Here is a 19,890-nt window from a genome sequence, read left to right as displayed (position 1 = left end):
AATAGCACAACTTCTACTAAGTATGATATGTACATAATTGTTTACAAGTCATGTAGAACTTGGGTTCTGTACATTTTTCACAAGATCCAATTCACAAATCAACATCATACTCTGACCATTGGTAGGTACTTTATGTCCTTTCCTCTTGATATTCTACTGTAATAACAATTTCTAGAGCTAAACTTCCTCTTCATACTAAAATAAAAATATAATCAATATTTTTATATATAATTTTTATATAAAATCGAAAAATATTTGTCAAAAAAACATTTTGAATGCAATAAATCACAAAAACACTGATGTAGAGTTATCCATGAAAATGCATAATTCAATTCTAAGTCTGAAGACAATGAATTCTCTTACTAATTATGTGTGTAAAACGTTATTTACAAGTCATATCGAACTTTAGTGTGGTAAATTTTGAAGCAAGGTGTGATGCACAAGCCAACATCACAGTCTGAACATTGGTACTGTGTGTCTCTTCTTGTTGATGTTCCACTGTGTGTTTTTCCTTTGCTTGAACACACATGACACCTCCGTTGTGCTTTCTTCTGACCTTCCTTGCGGTGTACCAGTTCTGGAAAATGCCTCTGTCTTAGTCTTGCAAGTTTGCCTCCTCCAACTGCTGAAGTGCTTACTTCTTCACTTTGTACAAGATGGTTGCAAACTTTCGATATGAAGTCAGTGGTTGTGATATTTTTTTCCTTTTATTTTCCGGAACAGGACACAACTGTTTACCACAACCATCATAATAAAATGTATTGTCAACTTTCGCCACCACTTGACTGATCGATGGTCAAATGAACCATATGACATACGTTGATCTACTAAATCAACTCCAGTTTTATGGTGATTGTAGTCTATCACTACTGAGGGTTTTTGTACACACTGTCCTCGTTTGTTTGTCAGTGGCACCATGGTAGGCTTGTGTCTCGTGCTTATCATCCAAACATCTCGCTTATCATGCCATCTTTGAACAAGTGTATTTCCTCTGCGACTGTGAATAGACTCCCCCTTCCGCAACCGCTTCTCTTTCATCACTGCAGGAATTTGTTTTCTTGACTTCATGATTGTTCCTACTAAACCAGTCTTAGCTTCAGCTAAGTCGTCGGCAAGCTGTATACTTGTAAAGAACCGATCCAGGTAAACTGTATGCCCAACACCAGTAAGCTCTTTGAGTAGGCGTTTGACAATCCCTGAAGCACTGTTGTCTTTCCCTTCAATTCTACCAGTGTACACTTCAAAATTGCAAATGTAACCTGATTTACTATCAGCCACCATGAAAATTTTGATGCCATACTTGTTCGGTTTTTGAGGCATGTACACCCTAAATCCTACTTTGCCTCTGAAAGGGCATATCCCTTCATCAACTGTGATTGCTTCTCCAGGAGTGAAACTGCTTTGAAATTTTTCAAGGAGTGCATCTAACAATGGCCTAACTTTGTGAAGGGGGTCAAACTCAGGATCATCCTTTCCTTTTGCTGTAGCATTATCGTTTATGTGAAACATTGACAAGATGAGCAGAAATCGATCTCTCTGCATTACGTTGGGGCAAAATGAGCATTGCATTACCAAATTTGTGGTCCAATGATTTCTCAAGCTTGGCCTTGAACTCACCGACATGTGCAAAAGTATGGCAAGAAAAATTTTTATTTCTAAGAGTGTGACAGTTGTCCAGTTTTGAAAACGCGATTTTGGAGACAGTTTGTTTTCCGCTCTAAGTTTGGCCAATCTTCTACGTGCAAATAAATTAGTTTGTTCCTTCATATTTTTTATTACACTGTCGTCAAAAAAGTACTTGAAGAAATCTATTTCTTCGCAAGTATCATCTAAAAGAATACCTGGATTAGGTCTTCCTATGCCTCCAAAAACTTCAATATCTGGGACGTCAATGAGATCATCAGTTGTCCATTGTTGAACAGTATCTGCTCTGTTTGTCCGGACTCTCTTCCGGGCTGGACTTGGTTCATTATGATGACTGGGTCCTGGCAATACCTCTTCAGAAATGTCTTCTTCTGATTCTTCTGAATCAGATTCATCTATAAATGAAAAAAAAAATCAAGTATGGTACACAGATATAAATATAAAAAAATATATAACAGCAAGTTTCATTTTATTTATGAATTCAGTAGGTCTATGCTAAATATTGTACAGAATAGTATGTAAATAAGGTACTAAAATTATGTGTAAATAAATATAACAATGGATAGTAAATAAATAATCCAAATAATTTGTAATTTTATCAATATTTATTTATTATTTTGTAGAAAAGACATACCTACCACATTGAGAATTGGATTGAATATGAATGGTGTGTGAATGAGGGACCCCAGTAGTATAAATATAATTTTTTCTATTGTTGGAATAAATAATTCCATGATTTTATAGTCAATTATTTTTTCTTTATCGTAAAATATAAACATTACCACATTGAAAACATGATAAAGCAGTATGTGAATCACTCAAGGAGTGTAAAAATAAATATAACTTCGCATAAATAATTACTATATTTTGTAGTTTTACCAAAAAAATATTTCCTTTGTTGTAAAAATCAAATACGTCTGCCACATTGAAAATTGTGCTAGCATGTTTTTGAATGCTACCTGGAAGCTGTCATATCAAATAATCATAGAAGGGAAATACTGTAATAATAAATATATGGAAATGAGAGGTTTTTTTCTTACCATTTTGTAGCAGAAAATTACGTTATTCATAAATAAATCGCGGCTAAATAAAAGCATGAAATATTTACCTTCATTTGTAGATAATACAAAGTCAGGATCACAATCGGAATTATCTCCGAGTCCATCAGATGACGAATAATTGTCTTCACTGTCTTGGGTATTCATTTTACGAAACATTGATGTATTCCATTAGCATATACTATATTTCTAAGGCGCCAAAAAATACTCCGCAAATGTAATTCCGTGTGGTGTCCAGCACAGTAAGGAATGGTGCAAGCTGCGCTATCGGGCGCCGCACTTCCAAACTAAACTCGAAGCCGCGATAAAATAGTAAGCAAATGCTGCTACCTGATGTATATAAAGTGAACTAAATGGACAGATGATGCCGCTAGAACAACCAGATGCCATAAATATACGTTACGCACGGTAAAAATACACGGCAAATGTTGCGCAGTAATATTGCGTCATTCGCATTTTTACCAAAACACACAATGACGTAATATTACGTCGGTAGCCTTCAAAGTGTTAATTAGAATTTCTAGGCCCCAAACATGCGGCGTATGCCATCCACTGCTCATCCACTGAGATGTATTTTCCAGTGTGCGTACCTAGATGACGGAGTCACTAAGGGGATTATTTCGTGAAGACACAGAAATGTGAATAACGATTGGCGAAAGTGAGTCTTTTCTGCAGAAACTATTTTGTAAAGAATTTTTTAAGTTTCTCGCCATAAGAAGAATAAATTGAAAGGTTCAGTGAAACTCTTTTATTTAAATTCCAAGAGTAACAGTTTTCAAATAATTGTGTAACTATTAACAGAATGCAACAGATGCTGAGAAATCCTTCAAAGGATACTCAATTAGTGGGGTTGCTCTCTAAAAACCAACCTCACACCCCCCCCCCCCCTATCCGCTCCAGCACCCTCCTGTGTCCCCCTGGAGCCCTGGAGGACTCACCAGACTCCCACAGCCCCGTCACGTGACGTGGCATACCTCTCGCAGCTTCCAGTGTTCAGCCAGGGGCTTTAATGACGCGACACTGCTGGATGCTACCAAACCAGAGTCATGAAACGCCAGGTTGACCTGTGGTGAGGGAAAGGCTGGTAATGATATCAGGGAATCCTCGCAGCGATGCAGTAGTACAGTGACCCCTTGGTGAGCAATAGCGAGTGATAAGTGAGAGTTTTCGGGTGTGAAGAGCCGAGCAATGAGGACGGTGATGCGGTGTGCCGCCAACTAGTATTTTTGGCACAAATTTAAATTAAATTTTTTTTTTAAATTAATTAAATATGACCAGTCATTCCTCTGCTGCAAGAACTTAAACTTGTTCCTCCTCCTGTACACTCCCATTCAACCTTTGTAGATTTGTCTCCCCAATTTTTCCCAGCCCTAGATCTGATTTTTTCCAAGTCGTTTGCCAGTCAGACTCAGCATCGTTTCATCTCTGCCTCGGCGCACGGAGCACGGACGTTTCCTGCAATTCGCCTCCGATCCGTGACGAGAACTGCTATGACTTACAAGCCCTTAGAGCAGGCCACTTCCAAGACCTCGCCTGACGCGAGCACTTCTTGACATGATCGCGAATCATCTTCGCCAAAGTATAGTCATGCCTCCGGGTCCTGTAGACCGTCTTTCCCACTGTCATCAGCAGACCCCACACACCCCCACCTCTCCAAGTTTTCCTGGGAACTCTGCCCTGGGGCTTTGACCGGCCACTAACCCGGCCAGGGTCGGCCTGTCCCCAAGGCCACCACACTAGTCCCAAATGTACATGCTTATGCCACCTGGTGGTAGTTTTGCTAATCACTTCCCCTGGGAGTTTGAACGCCCGCAGAACGCCTGCACTCTGGCGTCTCCCGCAGTAACCAGTTCCTGTAGTTCCTTCCCAGGCCACCACATTGCTGGCTCAGTCAATGCCACTAGCGGCTGCCTCGTGCGAGACGACATCTACTCGCTTCAGCCACACCTCAGTAAGTTGCGCTGACATTGGGCAGTACCACCAACTTCGAGATATCGAAGTCTGCCTTTCTCGACAAGCACCTCGGTAATCTTCAGAACCTTTTGGTTCTAAAGCAGAAAGCCCCCCCCCCCCCTTTTCTTTCTTTAACGTCGTTTTTTTAATTACGAGTCTCGGCCGCCCCTAACTTACTGCGTGCCGCGATTCGGGACGGACTGCATCGTATCTACATCATCGGGACGCCTCTCCGTTCTTTTCTTTTAAGATGTGATCAAACTAAACAAGGGATGATTCCTACAAGGGTAGTGTTTAGGCGTTAGTCAGTCCGTATAGATCTAGCTCGTAAAAGTAGTCATGTATAAGTCATTGTAAAGAATTAAATTTTTAAATCATGAATCATCCGCGGTGCGTTCGTGTACTCAACAATCGGGCAGATCCTGGAAGACATCACCCTGTTTGGTGAGTTTTTACTACAATCACTCCCCGACCATCATCGTGACTAGAAGGCATTTTCTGCCTATTTCACTTTACTGTCTGTGAGTCAGTTCTGAACCTATGTGTTTCGGATCTGTTCACAGACAGGGTCTAAGTGCCGGACCAGGGACCAAGTACCAGGGTACAAGCACCGGGCACTTTCCAAGGACCAGATCAGTCTCCACAGGCCGGATGACTAAGGCCCCCTGACATCCCGTCAGCTGTTCACTTCGCCCAGCATCCTTCAAACTGCCAGCCCTTCAGTTTTTGAAACCTTTCCGGACTAGCATCCAACCACGACGTTTCTCAGATCAGAAATCCAGAAGCACACTACGACTCTTTAAAATGTTTATTGTCACAAACTTTATTTAAATTGTGTGAATTGCCTAATAAGGGCCAGCCCTTTTTTTTATTAATGAGATCTTAAATCCATGTTGTATATGTTTTTTGTTAATCAACTTACATTATATATCTATATGATATAATGGAAAATAACCAAAAGTAAAAATAAAAACAGAGGAAATAATGTCTGGACGAAATCATTATCTTACCTTCTGAAACCAAAAGATCATCAGGAGAGACTGACGAGGCATAACAGCGGCATGGCGGATGAATGAAGAGTGCAAAGCAGTGTGCAGGGACCGAGGTGCATTGTAAGAGATGAATAGTAGAGACAGCCACTGTCGAGCCGAGCTCCAGTGGAGAGAGTAAAAAGTGGACTTATGAAAGTGCAATTAATTTGTTGTCAGTCATTTAAATTATAAATAAGAAAAAAAGTGTTTATATTAGTAAATAAATAAAACACTAGTTAATTATTAAGACTATCTTTTTGGACCCACTTTTCCCCCACTCGTAACAATGTATTATTTACTCTACACTATCATGATCAAATTGGAGTGAAACATACACCAAAGGTGTGCAGCGATAGAGGCAGATTCCTACTATGGTGATGTGTGAGTCGAGCAGACTTGTGACATGCCTAGCCAAGCAGACACTCACTTGGCGGTGCGGAAGAAGATGGCACACCCATCCACGTACTTCCTCTCATTCTCCGCCATCGTCTTGGCCCTTGACTTGGGAGAGAAGATGCCTTCGTAGCCGTCCCTCTTCAACTCCGGGAGGAAGAAGTGGTAAAACTGACTCGTCTCCACTTCCTGTCAGCAACAGTCACACATCATGTGAAGTGGTATCGGAGTGGGGCAACTGCGCTGCTGCTGTTTCTTTATTAAGTCATTCTCACAAATAATAAGACTATATTTGGAAACAACATTTCGGCAAAAAAGGACAATTAAATTTTTTAGTACCAAAACATAGGTTTAAAGTATACTGTAACAATGCTGCCAAGATCAGAAGACATTAAGTATACAATACCTTGTAGGAAGGTAACTTTGTCTTATTCTTGGAAGGTAGACAACAATTCAGCAACATCATATGTTTAAAACATACATAAGCCAAAAAATTTGGAGCAAATACTTTCTAAAAAAAACCCAAGATGTGACTACAAAAAGCCAAATAGGATTATTGCATGCTGAATGATGTAATTTTGAAACATTACCCAGAAAAATCTGTAGTGTTTGATATCAGTAAAGAACAAAATTTCCTGGTTTGGTGTACTGACAAATTAAATGTAGTAAGTAACAAAGCAAACTAAATTATCATATGGTTGTTTTTGAAAATTTTTAAACAAAAGCCAGCTAAAACATTACCTACCCAGAAAGAATTAAAATAACTTACAAATATTTATACACATGGCTTTTTATGCCAATGTACACTGTGCATCTACTAAAATAAGATTGCCACATAGGTAATTAAAAATTCCTAGCAATCAATAAGCCTAACAGCAGCACACACATCTGACCGATAAGGTTCTCTTCAAATTAAATTTCAATGAGGGCATACATAGTTAGGGCAATAATTGTAATGGCAATCAATGATACTCTGGTAATGGACATTTCAAACAAAATTATGTATGGATGTATAACTCACATTTTTACTTTACCTATTTATACATCTGCGAATACCGAAAAAGAAAATTCCATTAATAAACCAACCAGCCCATGTCCCAACTCACCCACCCCATGACCCAGCTTGCCCCCCCCATTACCCAGCTGATCCACCCCATGCCCCAACTCGCCCACCCCATGACCCAGCTGGCCCACCCCATGCCCCAACTCGCCCACTCCATGACCCAGCTGATCCACCCCATGCCCCAACTCACCCACCCCATGACCCAGCTGGCCCATCCCATGCCCCAGCTCACCACCCCCAAGCCGCAGCTTGCCCACCCCATGCCCCATTTCACTACCACATGCCCAAAATACCAACCCCCATGCCCTAACTTGCCCACCCCCTGACCCAACTCGCCCACCCCATGACCCAGCTTGACCACCCCATCACCCAGCTTGCCCACCCCATGACCCAGCTTGCCCACCCCATCACCCAGCTTGCCCACCCCATGACCCAACTTGCCCACCCCATGACCCAGCTTGCCCACCCCATGACCCAGCTGATCCACCCCATGACCCAGCTGATCCACCCCATGCCCCAACTCGCCTACCCCATGACCCAGCTGGCCCACCCCATGCCCCAACTCGCCAACTCCATGACCCAGCTGATCCACCCCATGCCCCAACTCGCCCACCCCATGACCCAGCTGGCCCATCCCATGCCCCATTTCACTACCACATGCCCAAAATACCAACCCCCATGCCCCAACTTGCTCACCCCATGCCCCAACTCACCCACCCCATTCCCCATTTCACTACCACATGCCCAAAATACCAACCTCCATGCCCAACTCACCCACCCCATGACCCAGCTGGCCCATCCCATGCCCCAGCTCACCACCCCCAAGCCGCAGCTTGCCCACCCCATGCCCCATTTCACTACCACATGCCCAAAATACCAACCCCCATGCCCCAACTTGCTCACCCCATGCCCCAACTCACCCACCCCATTCCCAATTTCACTACCACATGCCCAAAATACCAAACTCCATGCCCAACTTGCCCACCCCATGACCCAGCTCACCCACCCCAGCCCCAGCTCACCCACCCCAGCCCCAGCTCACCCACCCCATGACCCAGGTGGCCCACCCCATGAGATGACCCAGCTGGCCCACCCCATGCCCCAACTCACCCACCCCATGCTCCATTTCACCAAATGACCAAAATACCAACCTCCATGCCCAACTTGCCCACCCCATGACCCAGCTCACCCACCCCATGCCCCAGCTCACCCACCCCATGACCCAGGTGGCCCACCCCATGAGATGACCCAGCTGGCCCACCCCATGCTCCAACTCACCCACCCCATGCTCCATTTCACCAAATGACCAAAATACCAACCTCCATGCCCAACTTGCCCACCCCATGACCCAGCTCACCCACCCCATGCCCCAGCTCGCCCACCCCATGACCCAGGTGGCCCACCCCATGAGATTACCCAGCTGGCCCACCCCATGCCCCAACTCACCCACCCCATGCTCCATTTCACCAAATGACCAAAATACCAACCTCCATGCCCAACTTGCCCACCCCATGACCCAGCTCACCCACCCCATGCCCCAGCTCGCCCACCCCATGACCCAGGTGGCCCACCCCATGAGATGACCCAGCTGGCCCACCCCATGCCCCAACTCACCCACCCCATGCTCCATTTCACCAAATGACCAAAATACCAACCTTCATGCCCAACTTGCCCACCCCATGACCCAGCTCACCCACCCCATGCCCCAGCGCGCCCACCCCATGACCCAGGTGGCCCACCCCATGAGATGACCCAGCTGGCCCACCCCATGCCCCAACTCACCCACCCCATGCTCCATTTCACCAAATGACCAAAATACCAACCTTCATGCCCAACTTGCCCACCCCATGACCCAGCTCACCCACCCCATGCCCCAGCTCGCCCACCCCATGACCCAGGTGGCCCACCCCATGAGATGACCCAGCTGGCCCACCCCATGCCCCAACTCACCCACCCCATGCTCCATTTCACCAAATGACCAAAATACCAACCTTCATGCCCAACTTGCCCACCCCATGACCCAGCTCACCCACCCCATGCCCCAGCTCGCCCACCCCATGACCCAGGTGGCCCACCCCATGAGATGACCCAGCTGGCCCACCCCATGATCAAACACACCCACCCCATGCTCCATCTCACCAAATGACCAAAATACCAACCTCCATGCCCAACTTGCTCACCCCATGCCCCAACTCACCCACCCCATGCTCCATTTCACCAAATGACCAAAATACCAACCTCCATGCCCAACTTGCCCACCCCATGACCCAGCTCACCCACCCCATGCCCCAGCTCTCACCCACATGTCCCAACTTGCCAACCCCATTCCCCATTTCACCCACCCCATTACCTAACTGACCACCCCATGACCCAGTTTACCACCCCATGACCCAGCTCACCACCCCATGACCTAGATCACCACCTCATTACCCAGTTCAACACTGCAACTTTCAGAAGTAATTGGAGAAGTAATCAACCAGAGCCCATGCCTAGCGTGAACATATTCCAGCAATTCCCTGCAGCTACAATAGGAAATCACGAAAAACCGAAATCAGTACTGACAGTTTGGGATCTGAACCTAGATAATCTGGAATCCCAATCTGTTTCTTACCATTGCGTTAACTTGCTCCATTAAGAGCTGGACGTGTAACACCAGGTCAACACGACGACACAGGACTAAACGTTAGGACACGGATACTACAGGTTCCAGCCTAAGATAACAGTCAGGTTAAAGCAGTTCAAAGTCTTTGCTCTAAATTAATTTTGTTTACCTCATGGCCTATGTATATTTGGTAGCAACTGTAGAAAGGTTTCCAGAAGTAAAATCTGGGCAACTGTGTTCACTTAGCCTGTGTGTGTGTGGTCCATTCACATGATGACCCACAACGCCAGCCCAAAGGTTCCTCTGAAATGTTACTGTGCGTGCAAGACCACAGTCTGCACAGGGATTTGCATCACCCTCTATGTGGCTGTTAGACCTTGGCCATGAAGGGATCATTGCTTACTAAGTCATGCTGCACAGCGTGCAAACAGTTCAAAGAACCACTCTCCAAAATAAACACTGCAAGAAAAGTATTCTTACAAGTACCACTGACCACTACATAACTCCTGACAAAACAGGTTTTGTTGAAATATATTCTCATATAAACACAAATTTTAACAACAAAAAAACTGACTTAAAAAAAACTATTCCAAAACAAATTAATATGCACTTAAAAGTAAAAAAATAATTGCGTATTCTTCTACAACTTAATAATCAACTTACTTTTACTACTCATAAATATGTAGGTACAATCTATGTGTTTACCACGCAAGAAGGTAGGTATAATGTAGTTACAATTATTGTTATTTTTGGAGTCGGTGTCACACTTCAAATCTTACTCAACACATACCTACACCGTCCTTCTTACGGTAAGTCCTTGTGTTAAATATTGGCTATATTTTCGTATTACCGTTTGCTACATTATGTCTCAGCATAGTGTTGTATGTTCGTTTGTTTGGTTTAATTAGGTATTATTTATGTCATTTCAAGGTCGCAGATATTGTCATAATATATTGTCGTATAAAAGTTAATTTTTAAATGGGTTTAATTAGGTATTGGTATTCTGTCACAGTACTCACAGTATATTGTCGTTCGTATAAAAGTTAATTTGTAAAAAAAAATATTTCCTAAAGTATTCTCGCATTATTATTGCTAGGCATATTGTAATTTTTCCTTGGCTGACACAGACTCCAAAAATAACAATAATTGTAACTACATTATACCTATCTTCTTGTGTGGTAAACACATAGATCGTACCTACAAATTGATCAGTAGAAAAAGTAAGTTGATTAATAATAAGTTGTAGAAGAATACGTAATTATTTTTTTTTACTGTTTGGAATAGTTTTTTTAAGTCAGTTTTTTTTGTTAAAATTTATGTTTATTATTTGATTTTTAGTGAATCTGAAGTACACTAAATAATTTGTCTGAATATCGGTAGACCTACTAAACGTGCTGCTCATATGAGACAGCGCCGTTTAAATGAAACAAACAAAGTCAGGGAGAAATTCCTTTTTCAATAGAGGAAATCTACCTCGAGGACAATTTCAAAAGAGACTTGCGAAGAGCGCAAAAATAGACTTTCGAAAATGTGGCTTTGCATGAAAATGTTTTGAACAGGGAAATTATCGAAAAACGTAGTCACCGTCTCAGCTTGATCGATTGCCTATCGAATGAGACAGAGGAGCAACGTGCAAACCATCTCAGCTTGATCCACGTTACGGTAGGTGACAAAAATATGCGGGGATAGCCTATAAAAGATTCGGCCGAGTGTCATTAATTTGCTCCTAAGAATTGATGAGTTCCGTTACTTTGTCATGGATCCCATAATCATAACCTAAACAAACTTTCATCAAACTACCCTTGAAGTACATCCTTTTTAATAAAAAAAGAATCATTGAAATCGGTTGACGTGATATTGAGTTATTCGTCCATTTGTTGCACACATACTTAATGTAAATTTAAGACTTATATGGTTTTCTAATGGATGCCATTGTCAGAACTGGACCAAATTGAAATGAGACCACACGGGAAGTACCAGCTTTGAAATAAAAAAAGAATCATCAAAATAGGTTCACCCAGTCAAAAGTTCAGAGGTAAAAAACATAAAAAATAAAAAAAATACAGACAAATTGAGAACCTCCTCCTTTTTTGAAGTCGGTTAAAAATACTAACAAAAGATCTTTTCTAGAAACTATTAGTGGTCTTGATATGCAAACATAAGTTTCACTGATTAAATTTAGTTTTCAATTAGACAAAACCACAAATAAATATCTCAGTCCCTAGGACACTTATGATAGTTCATGAAATTACCTGTCAAATTACTGAAACATCAAATGGTACAGCACATGTTTGACTATAAACTTAAATTATTTTAGTATGAAATACTACACAGCTTGCTCACTACAACTGTCCCCATAAACCAGTCTTTGTTGTCCAATCAATGCACTGACACTTGGCAACGGCAGTGGAGCTAAATGCAACCAACAACCTTCTTGGAGTGAGCACCAACTGTGAGTAGCATCGTTCTAGAGTTGCCAACCTTCCAGGCATTCATTAATAACATTTTTTGACTTCTGTTACATTGTTCAGTTACATTTTTGATAGAGTGAATGTTAACAAAAATTATCCTACTCCCCACCCACTCCCAAACACAATTAACACCAAAATGTTAGTTTGAAGGCCAGTTTGACCACGTACATTTGAAGTCCTATAAGCGACCACAACAAAAATTTAAACAAAATCTTAAACCCTTTATTAGTATTGGACAAATCTCAACACACTTTTATCAGTAGAAGTCAGTGGTTTGCTAAGCAATATTGAAGATTTGGCATAAACGCAGTGATGTTTCAAATCACCATAGGTCTCTTTTATCACATTGTCATCTAACATTACATAGTAACACATCTACATCACTGGATCCAACAATGTATCTACAGTATAAATTTTATTTTTACTAAAATGTAAATTTTTAATTTTATAGGCATAAAACTATGTACTTCTTAACATGGATTTAAAATAAAAACTTGATGCCATAACATTTTTAAATTTTTTTTTTAAATTTTTTAACCAATTGATTGATACACTTCACTGTTAAAATCTTTCAGTATATTCTATGTTGTCACAGAGACTTTTGAAGTGGTGTCAGAAAATTATTATTTTCACCTGTTGATTTCATTTTTAAAACCAAACAGTATTTACATCAATGTTGTTAATTTTTAAAAAATTTAGCATTCCACTAGTATTGACTACATTTAATTTATTGGTTTACATGGTGGCACAAGAGACACCACGAGTTCAGGGCAAGCTGCCATAGTTGTTAAATGTTATAAAACAGGCCCCAGGTCTGGCTGCTCATCAACACTTCGAAGATGGTGTCACAACATTAGACATTGTGTAGCTCTGACACAAAGTTTTGCTTTAACTTATCAGGCAGCTCACAAAACCAGCTCTGGTATGAAAATGAAAACTGACATGTGGACGGAATAGGAGCCGGCTGCTTTACCTGAGGGACAGACCCGTTGTTCTCATTCAGCTATATGTTAGTTAAATCTAGTTTAATTATATTTATTACTTTATTAAACTCACCCCACTCATTTTAAACTCTTTCTAGTTGCCTTCCCTGTACCACTGAGCTACTACCTTCATTTTTGGGTTTTATCTACAATGGTTAAACTATCATAACATGCTCTGGCATGAAAATACAAAATTTCTACAAAAATAAATTTAAAATTAAATTAGCTTAATAACAACACAGGGAAAATATTAATTGATGGTTTTACTGCAGCTTGATAGCGGCCAGAGTACTTGCCTGTAAGCTGATTATGTCCGCATCGCAGTGCCTGATCTCGTCCAGGATGCCTTTCTTCCGGTAGTCCCACTCGAGCGCCCAGCTGGGGCAGTAGCCGTACATCTGCCTCGTGGCGTACTTGTCGCACAACACGTTGTAGCACATCACAGTGAATATACCTGCCACAAACCACCACAGCCATGCCTCGCCTCTTCTTTGACGGCCACTAAGCAACATACGCTTCAGCGAGGCTGATAACACATTATAGATATCAAATGTAAATGAGAACTAAAAACAAATGAAACAAAAAAAATAATTATAAACATACCAACAAATCTGAAGAAACATGTATATGGAGAAAGAAGAGTATTAACAAAAACTTATACATCTTTGAAAGTGACTATAATCAGAGTGAAAGCATAAGCTTTTAATTTTGGAATTGAATTTTGCATATATCATGGAAATAAATTTAACTAAAAAAGATGCATCAACAAAGCTTACAATTTTACTTACCAATCTTAATTGTCTACAAAGGGATTATTAGTATTTGTGTGTGTCAGTAAGTGATAATTGAGGGAAACCTGAAAGATCTTAGAAACCGCAATTAAAAATGTTACTGAAATTACTTCTCATCCAATGAACAAAACTTATTTTTCAAAATGTGTAACTTTCTACTGTACTAGACTGAGCTATATCCATAATCTGAAATTCAAGCCATATAAAGACCAAAGGTTTTACTGTGTTTGAACTTAATTCAGCTCTAGTGGTAACATTTTCCTTGCCATATGTTCTTTACATGAATGATATATTTCACCATGATGTCAACATTAGATTTAATTCTTGTTGTTATAACAGAATACCATCAAATTACACAAGCAGTGTGTAATATATGAAAATTTTAAGTCCAATAACTAAAAAAAGGCTAAAGCTATGATTCCTTTAAGTTTAAGAAAGACAACACCAACAAACAAATAAAATTTCATTTCTATTTATAATATGGTAAATTTACTACTGGAATACTAATGTGTTTTTGATATTAGTTGAGTCATCCATCTGCAATAGAAACCACTTTAACACTTTTACCCTCTCACTTAAATGGTTTTCTGTGCCCTACATCAATTCCATTATAAAGGAAATCATTAAATTGCTCGACAGAACAAGGAGTTTCTATTGATTTGCTGCTAAATTTCCAAGAACAGTAGCACATGCAATGGTATTGACATTTGGGTAGTCTATCTGTTCCTAGACACAGTGTAAACTAGTATTGCAAGTAACTGTTCTTATACTTTAATGAGAATTAACTATTTTGAACCAACCAGTACATTCTGGAATGGGCATGATCACAATGCAATACAAAATGCTACTGAAATGAGGACAAGAGCTGTGACCTGTGCATTACAAGCATGAGAGTGTTACCTGGGCAGTTTGCCAGTGGACCCCAGTGACAGCTTACTCAGCCTCACTCGATTGTCTGGTCACTTTATTATGAACGTTAAAAACAAAACATTATATTATGAATTTAGTTTGACTCGAGTGAGGTTAAATGCAGGCCAAAAGGCACTATGTGTATACAACAGATAGGACTGGTACTCACACGTCGGGCGTGTCCTATTCGGTCGAGTGAGAGGGATCCATCGCCTCTGTGGAGGGGTGGGAACGGTCACTGCAATCAAAAACCAAACACACCTACACCTCAGATATTATCCAATGTCATAATTATCCAAACATACATCTAAAGGACTCGAAAACAACAGACAAAAACATGATGAAAACTATTCGTATGGCAGTGTACCATTGGACAATTTCAAGAAAATTTCCAGATGGTAAAATCTTGAAATAAATTTTTATTTTGGATTTTTTTGATAGACCAGGCCAAACACATTGCTAGATTTGTAGAGGATACTGTCACCAGAGATGACATATTGCATCACATATGTTAGTGTAGCCCACAGACTGCCCCACGAACAGCTGAAATGTGTACTGCAACCGAATTTTATGAATGGCCAGCCAATAACTACTGGATATGTCTGACCACTAACTGAACGTAGTAACCTGACCTCAATCTGGTAGTGCCTAACCACCAACTGGACGTGTCTAGCCAACAACCTGAATATGGCTGTAAGCTAAATATATGCCTGGCCACCCACTGGTCGCGTATTGCCACCTACTGAACGTGTCTGACCGCAGAATAAATGTGACTAACCACCGACTGGATGTTCCTGGCCGTCTATTACGAGCCTGGCTACTGAATATACATGACTGGTTAATCAACTGTTATGTATAACTGACTCAAAAACACACGTCTTCTAAGAAGATTGTAGAAATCGAGAAACGCTAGTAATTTACTTGTTTGTATTTGTAGAATTTACTAGCTGCCCAACCCGGCTTCGCACGGCTATACTAATGGAAAAAAATTAAGCCACATCTCCCATTTATAGTAATGGTAAATAAAAAAATTCAGTGAAAATTTATTACAATGCTGTATAATGTACCGGAGAGAAAATGAATAGCACCGATGGTTTCCCGACTCGTGCACGCAACGTACAACTGATGTACCCGTACTTCGCTACGGCAGTCTACAGGCAGATCACTCTTGCGCCGATCATTATACATGCCCCTCCTTGTGGGTACACCACTGCCGCGCGATGCCCGTTGCCATGGAGACGCAAAAGGCATGAACAATGCAAAATCCTGTTCTCATGCAGACAAAGTAGCCACTGTTGCCTGGTTTTAATCACCCATAGGATCTAATTTTCGGAAAATGTCATCCTGCGTAACATAAGGAACATTACTGTGAAGTTTCAAGTTTGTAAAATATATATATACTTGAAAAAAAAAGGCAATAAAAAATAAATTAAACACAGAGAGAGGAAAAAAAAACCAATAGTTTAGGTTTGCGATTTAAAGTGATAAAAAGTATTTAAATACTAATTGAACTCTTATGAGGGTACTGATTGCTTCGTTGTTAATATCACACGGATGTTTTTTACTTGTATGGAAAAATGAAGAATGATAAGGCATCTAGTGTGTGGCAACAATGTTAATAGGCAATAGGAAATAAACTTCTATGCGCCTGCGGCATTGTCAACACACACTTCGTACGTGTACTGCATGTTGTATCTAACCCCCTCCAACGCATTTGATTCTAAATTGGACTTTTAGTAAGGATCTCTAATGTTATTGATAATATAATATAGCCTATAGCCTTCCTCGAAAAATTTTTCTATCCAACACTGAAAGAATTTTTCAAATCGGACCAGTGGTTCCTGAGATTAGCGCGTTCAAACAAACAAACAAACAAGCAAACAAACTCTTCAGCTTTATATTATTAGTATAGATTAAATAATTTTAAATTTTAATTTGTGTTGCTTTATTTCTCGAACACTACACTTTTGTGGTATTTTAAATTAAATATTTTTTTTTGCATCGCCCAGGGATCAAACCTAAGACGGAAATCTAAAGCACCAATCATTATTTTAATGAGTGTTTTTTTTTGATGAATTTTGAAATTTGTCCCGAATTTCTACCCAAATAAATACGAATTTCCAAGATGGCGGCCAAATTTCAAGATGGCGGGCATCACAGTAATAATAAATGATTACTGCACTCTAGCCGGTAAAAATTAAACTTTATGACGGTAGCACGTTCTAGTAGATGTCGGCTTCCAGCAGGCGAAAACAATATGGTGGACGTGACGTCATACCAGGTCATTATATATTCCTTGGCATTAGTGGTGGGAGGTCAGTCTGCAGGTTGCTTCCGTGGAGGAAGGATATATTGACATTTTATTTTTATTTTTGCTTTTACTGGGTTTGAACCACTTCAAGGTGTAAGTGAGTTTTGAAAATATTTTTTATTAAAATTTGATAATAAACAAAGATTTTAAAAATGTCAGCCATGGCTAAAATTGAAACAGTTAAGTCTAAATACAAGATAGCGGGTGTGACGTAAGACATTTTTATCACTTTTTATTTTTAAAATTTTTTTTTTTTAATATATTAATAAATTACTGGTTTACTCTCGTCGGGAATCGAACCAAGGACGGAAATCAATTAAGTAACTAAATATTTGAAGTATGCAAATTTTTAAATATTTTATGGAATTTTTTTACAAAATTTTATTTTTATGGTCAAGGTCAAAACCTCCCACCTGCGGCTTATCGGAGGCTGTAGACATGGATTATTAAGCCTTAATGAGGAATTTGTGTTCTTTTTATAGCAGAAGTCTTTTGAGGTTTTTCGAATTACGAATTTTTGAATTTTGCAGGACAAAAAACGGGAAATATACCCTCGTAACGGGAATTTTACCCTCGAAAAAGAGAAACGTTTTGGAATTCTGAGTCATTTTGAGTCCAAAATGGCCGTCGTGACGTCATAATCAAAGATGTGGCTCGACACCACCACCACCCTGGACCCTGCACCAGGAGCCCAATTTACATACTGCTATATACACACACACACACACACACACACACATACACACACACATACACACACACATATATAAACTTTTGAGTTTATATATATAAACTTTTCAGTTGACATTGGTTTTGGGGTCCAGGGACCATGAAATGAAAAAATATATAAAAATGTTCCGAAAGTCGTACAATGGTAACGAAATAGTAGGTAACATTACCTTGAAATGTACCTAAAATGCTTGAATGAAAAGAAAACAAAATTGTTGATAGGTCATGTCACTTCAAAAATCAACATATTTAACTTAAGTACAATTTACTCTAATTGTTTAGTTCCTATTCGAGCATAAAATTAAGACCACGTCTTCGTTGTTTAATCATGCGAGTTAAACGCTGGTCAGCTGTAGTGTAGAGAGCTGAAAATAATAATTCCACAAGTACAGATCTTGTCTAATAATTTCTCCAATGGCTTTAAAGGTGTTGTAAATATTTCCGTTTTGAATGCGCATTGAGCATGTGGGTCTATTATTATTGAAATAATTCATAGATTATAATGATTTGTGGACTTGTTTTAAACAAGTACCTGCTTAGTTTTGATGTAATTATTGAATCTGAACCTTATTTTCTTAATTTAAATATGATGTCCTGCTTAGTATGTATACACATATATTTGTTTCGAAAACAACAAATAATAAAGTGTGCATATACTAATGTAAACTCAGTTAGAAGCAATGTTATTTTTTTTAAATATACTAACTATTAAAAATTTATATTAAGAACCAATTAGAATAATTTGAACAGAAAAAATTTACAGGTAAATGTATAAAGAGTTAATTATATATATGTATAAAAGTACCTATAAAAGCTGAAGTAGGCCTACTCGCTTTTTCCCGGGCTCTACGCTGTGTAAAGATTTTTTTTTTGGGAGAGTGTAATTCGAAAACAGTTTATGTTTTAATTCAGAATTTTAAAAAACTGGTAAACAGAAGATGAAAGATTTTTTTCCAAATCGAATGAATAAAGTAAATTTTATTTTTATAGTTCCAAACCATGCAAACAGCACCGATCTGCTGACGAACATGCTTGTGGTTTTAATTCCTTCAACATAAACATTTTTTCTTTAAATAGGTGATTTATAAATGGAGGCCTTTGCTAAAATACTGCAGCACACTTACTATTCATACCAGAGACGGGGCATTGTGATTACATTGAAAGAAACGCTACTACCACAAAATTATGGAGAACAAACTAACTCGGATGAATTGTATCTTTATAATTATTTTTGAATAATAAGAGATGAAAAAAAAGATCCTGTTTATGTCACTGGTTGCTTATCTCTGCAACCTTAATAAGATTTTGTTGTTGTTGCTTAACCACAATATACCAAAGTCGTGGCAGTAAAAATTGTGGGCAATTTAATTATCTTATCTTTAAAACAATACGAATTGGAAGAATCATTGAAGTCGACTGTTTGTGAAATATTTTGAAAGGTAAACACCAGGCAACTGGTTTTTTTTTCCATTATGGTAGCAATAGGACATTGTTTATGAAAAAAAAAAAAAAAAAAAAACTTCTATCCAACCATTTACAAAGCAAGCCCCCTTTATCATTCCTACCAAGTGAACGAATGCTCATTAGGAGAGTAAAAAATAACTACAATTCAACAACACTGTGGGGCCTGAAAAGTTTTAAATTAAAAAAGGATGATTATTGCCAAGCCCTTGCAGACGATACTAAATCAGTTTTGTATCAATTCCAAATTAAATAAGACAACTGTGGGGCAATATGAAAGTTAATCCACCAATTGAATGTGTGCAATTGTGGTGCGCTCTGCCAGATAATTTTTAAACTAAAATTCGACCTCTAGCTGATGTCCATCTTCAGTTACCAACACCCAATTCGACCTCCCAGTAAAGGAGGGCATCACGCTCTGCTTGTGAACTCAACATACTCGACCGCGAGAACAGTTCGCTTCCAACACACGGCACTTAACATAAAAAAAA

General features: G+C 39.7%; 1 protein-coding gene across 4 annotated transcripts in view; it reads right to left on the bottom strand.

Moving 5' to 3' along the window:
- LOC134533631 (CCR4-NOT transcription complex subunit 6-like) overlaps nt 1-19,890 on the bottom strand; it is a 515,868-nt gene that overhangs the window by 123,631 nt on the left and 372,347 nt on the right. For all 4 annotated transcript variants that reach the window (XM_063371129.1, XM_063371126.1, XM_063371128.1 and 1 more), the window contains exons 5-7: nt 15,068-15,136; nt 13,495-13,652; nt 6,114-6,268 (exon numbers count right to left, since the gene is read on the bottom strand). In XM_063371129.1, coding sequence (XP_063227199.1) covers nt 6,114-6,268; nt 13,495-13,652; nt 15,068-15,136 — 382 coding nt within the window. The remainder of the gene's footprint in view (nt 1-6,113; nt 6,269-13,494; nt 13,653-15,067; nt 15,137-19,890) is intronic.

This window comes from Bacillus rossius, chromosome 7 (genome assembly GCF_032445375.1).
Source record: "Bacillus rossius redtenbacheri isolate Brsri chromosome 7, Brsri_v3, whole genome shotgun sequence".
Taxonomy (NCBI): domain Eukaryota; kingdom Metazoa; phylum Arthropoda; class Insecta; order Phasmatodea; family Bacillidae; genus Bacillus; species Bacillus rossius.
The sequence above is the reverse complement of the archived record's forward strand: the minus strand, read 5'-3'. Positions and strand labels throughout refer to the sequence as shown.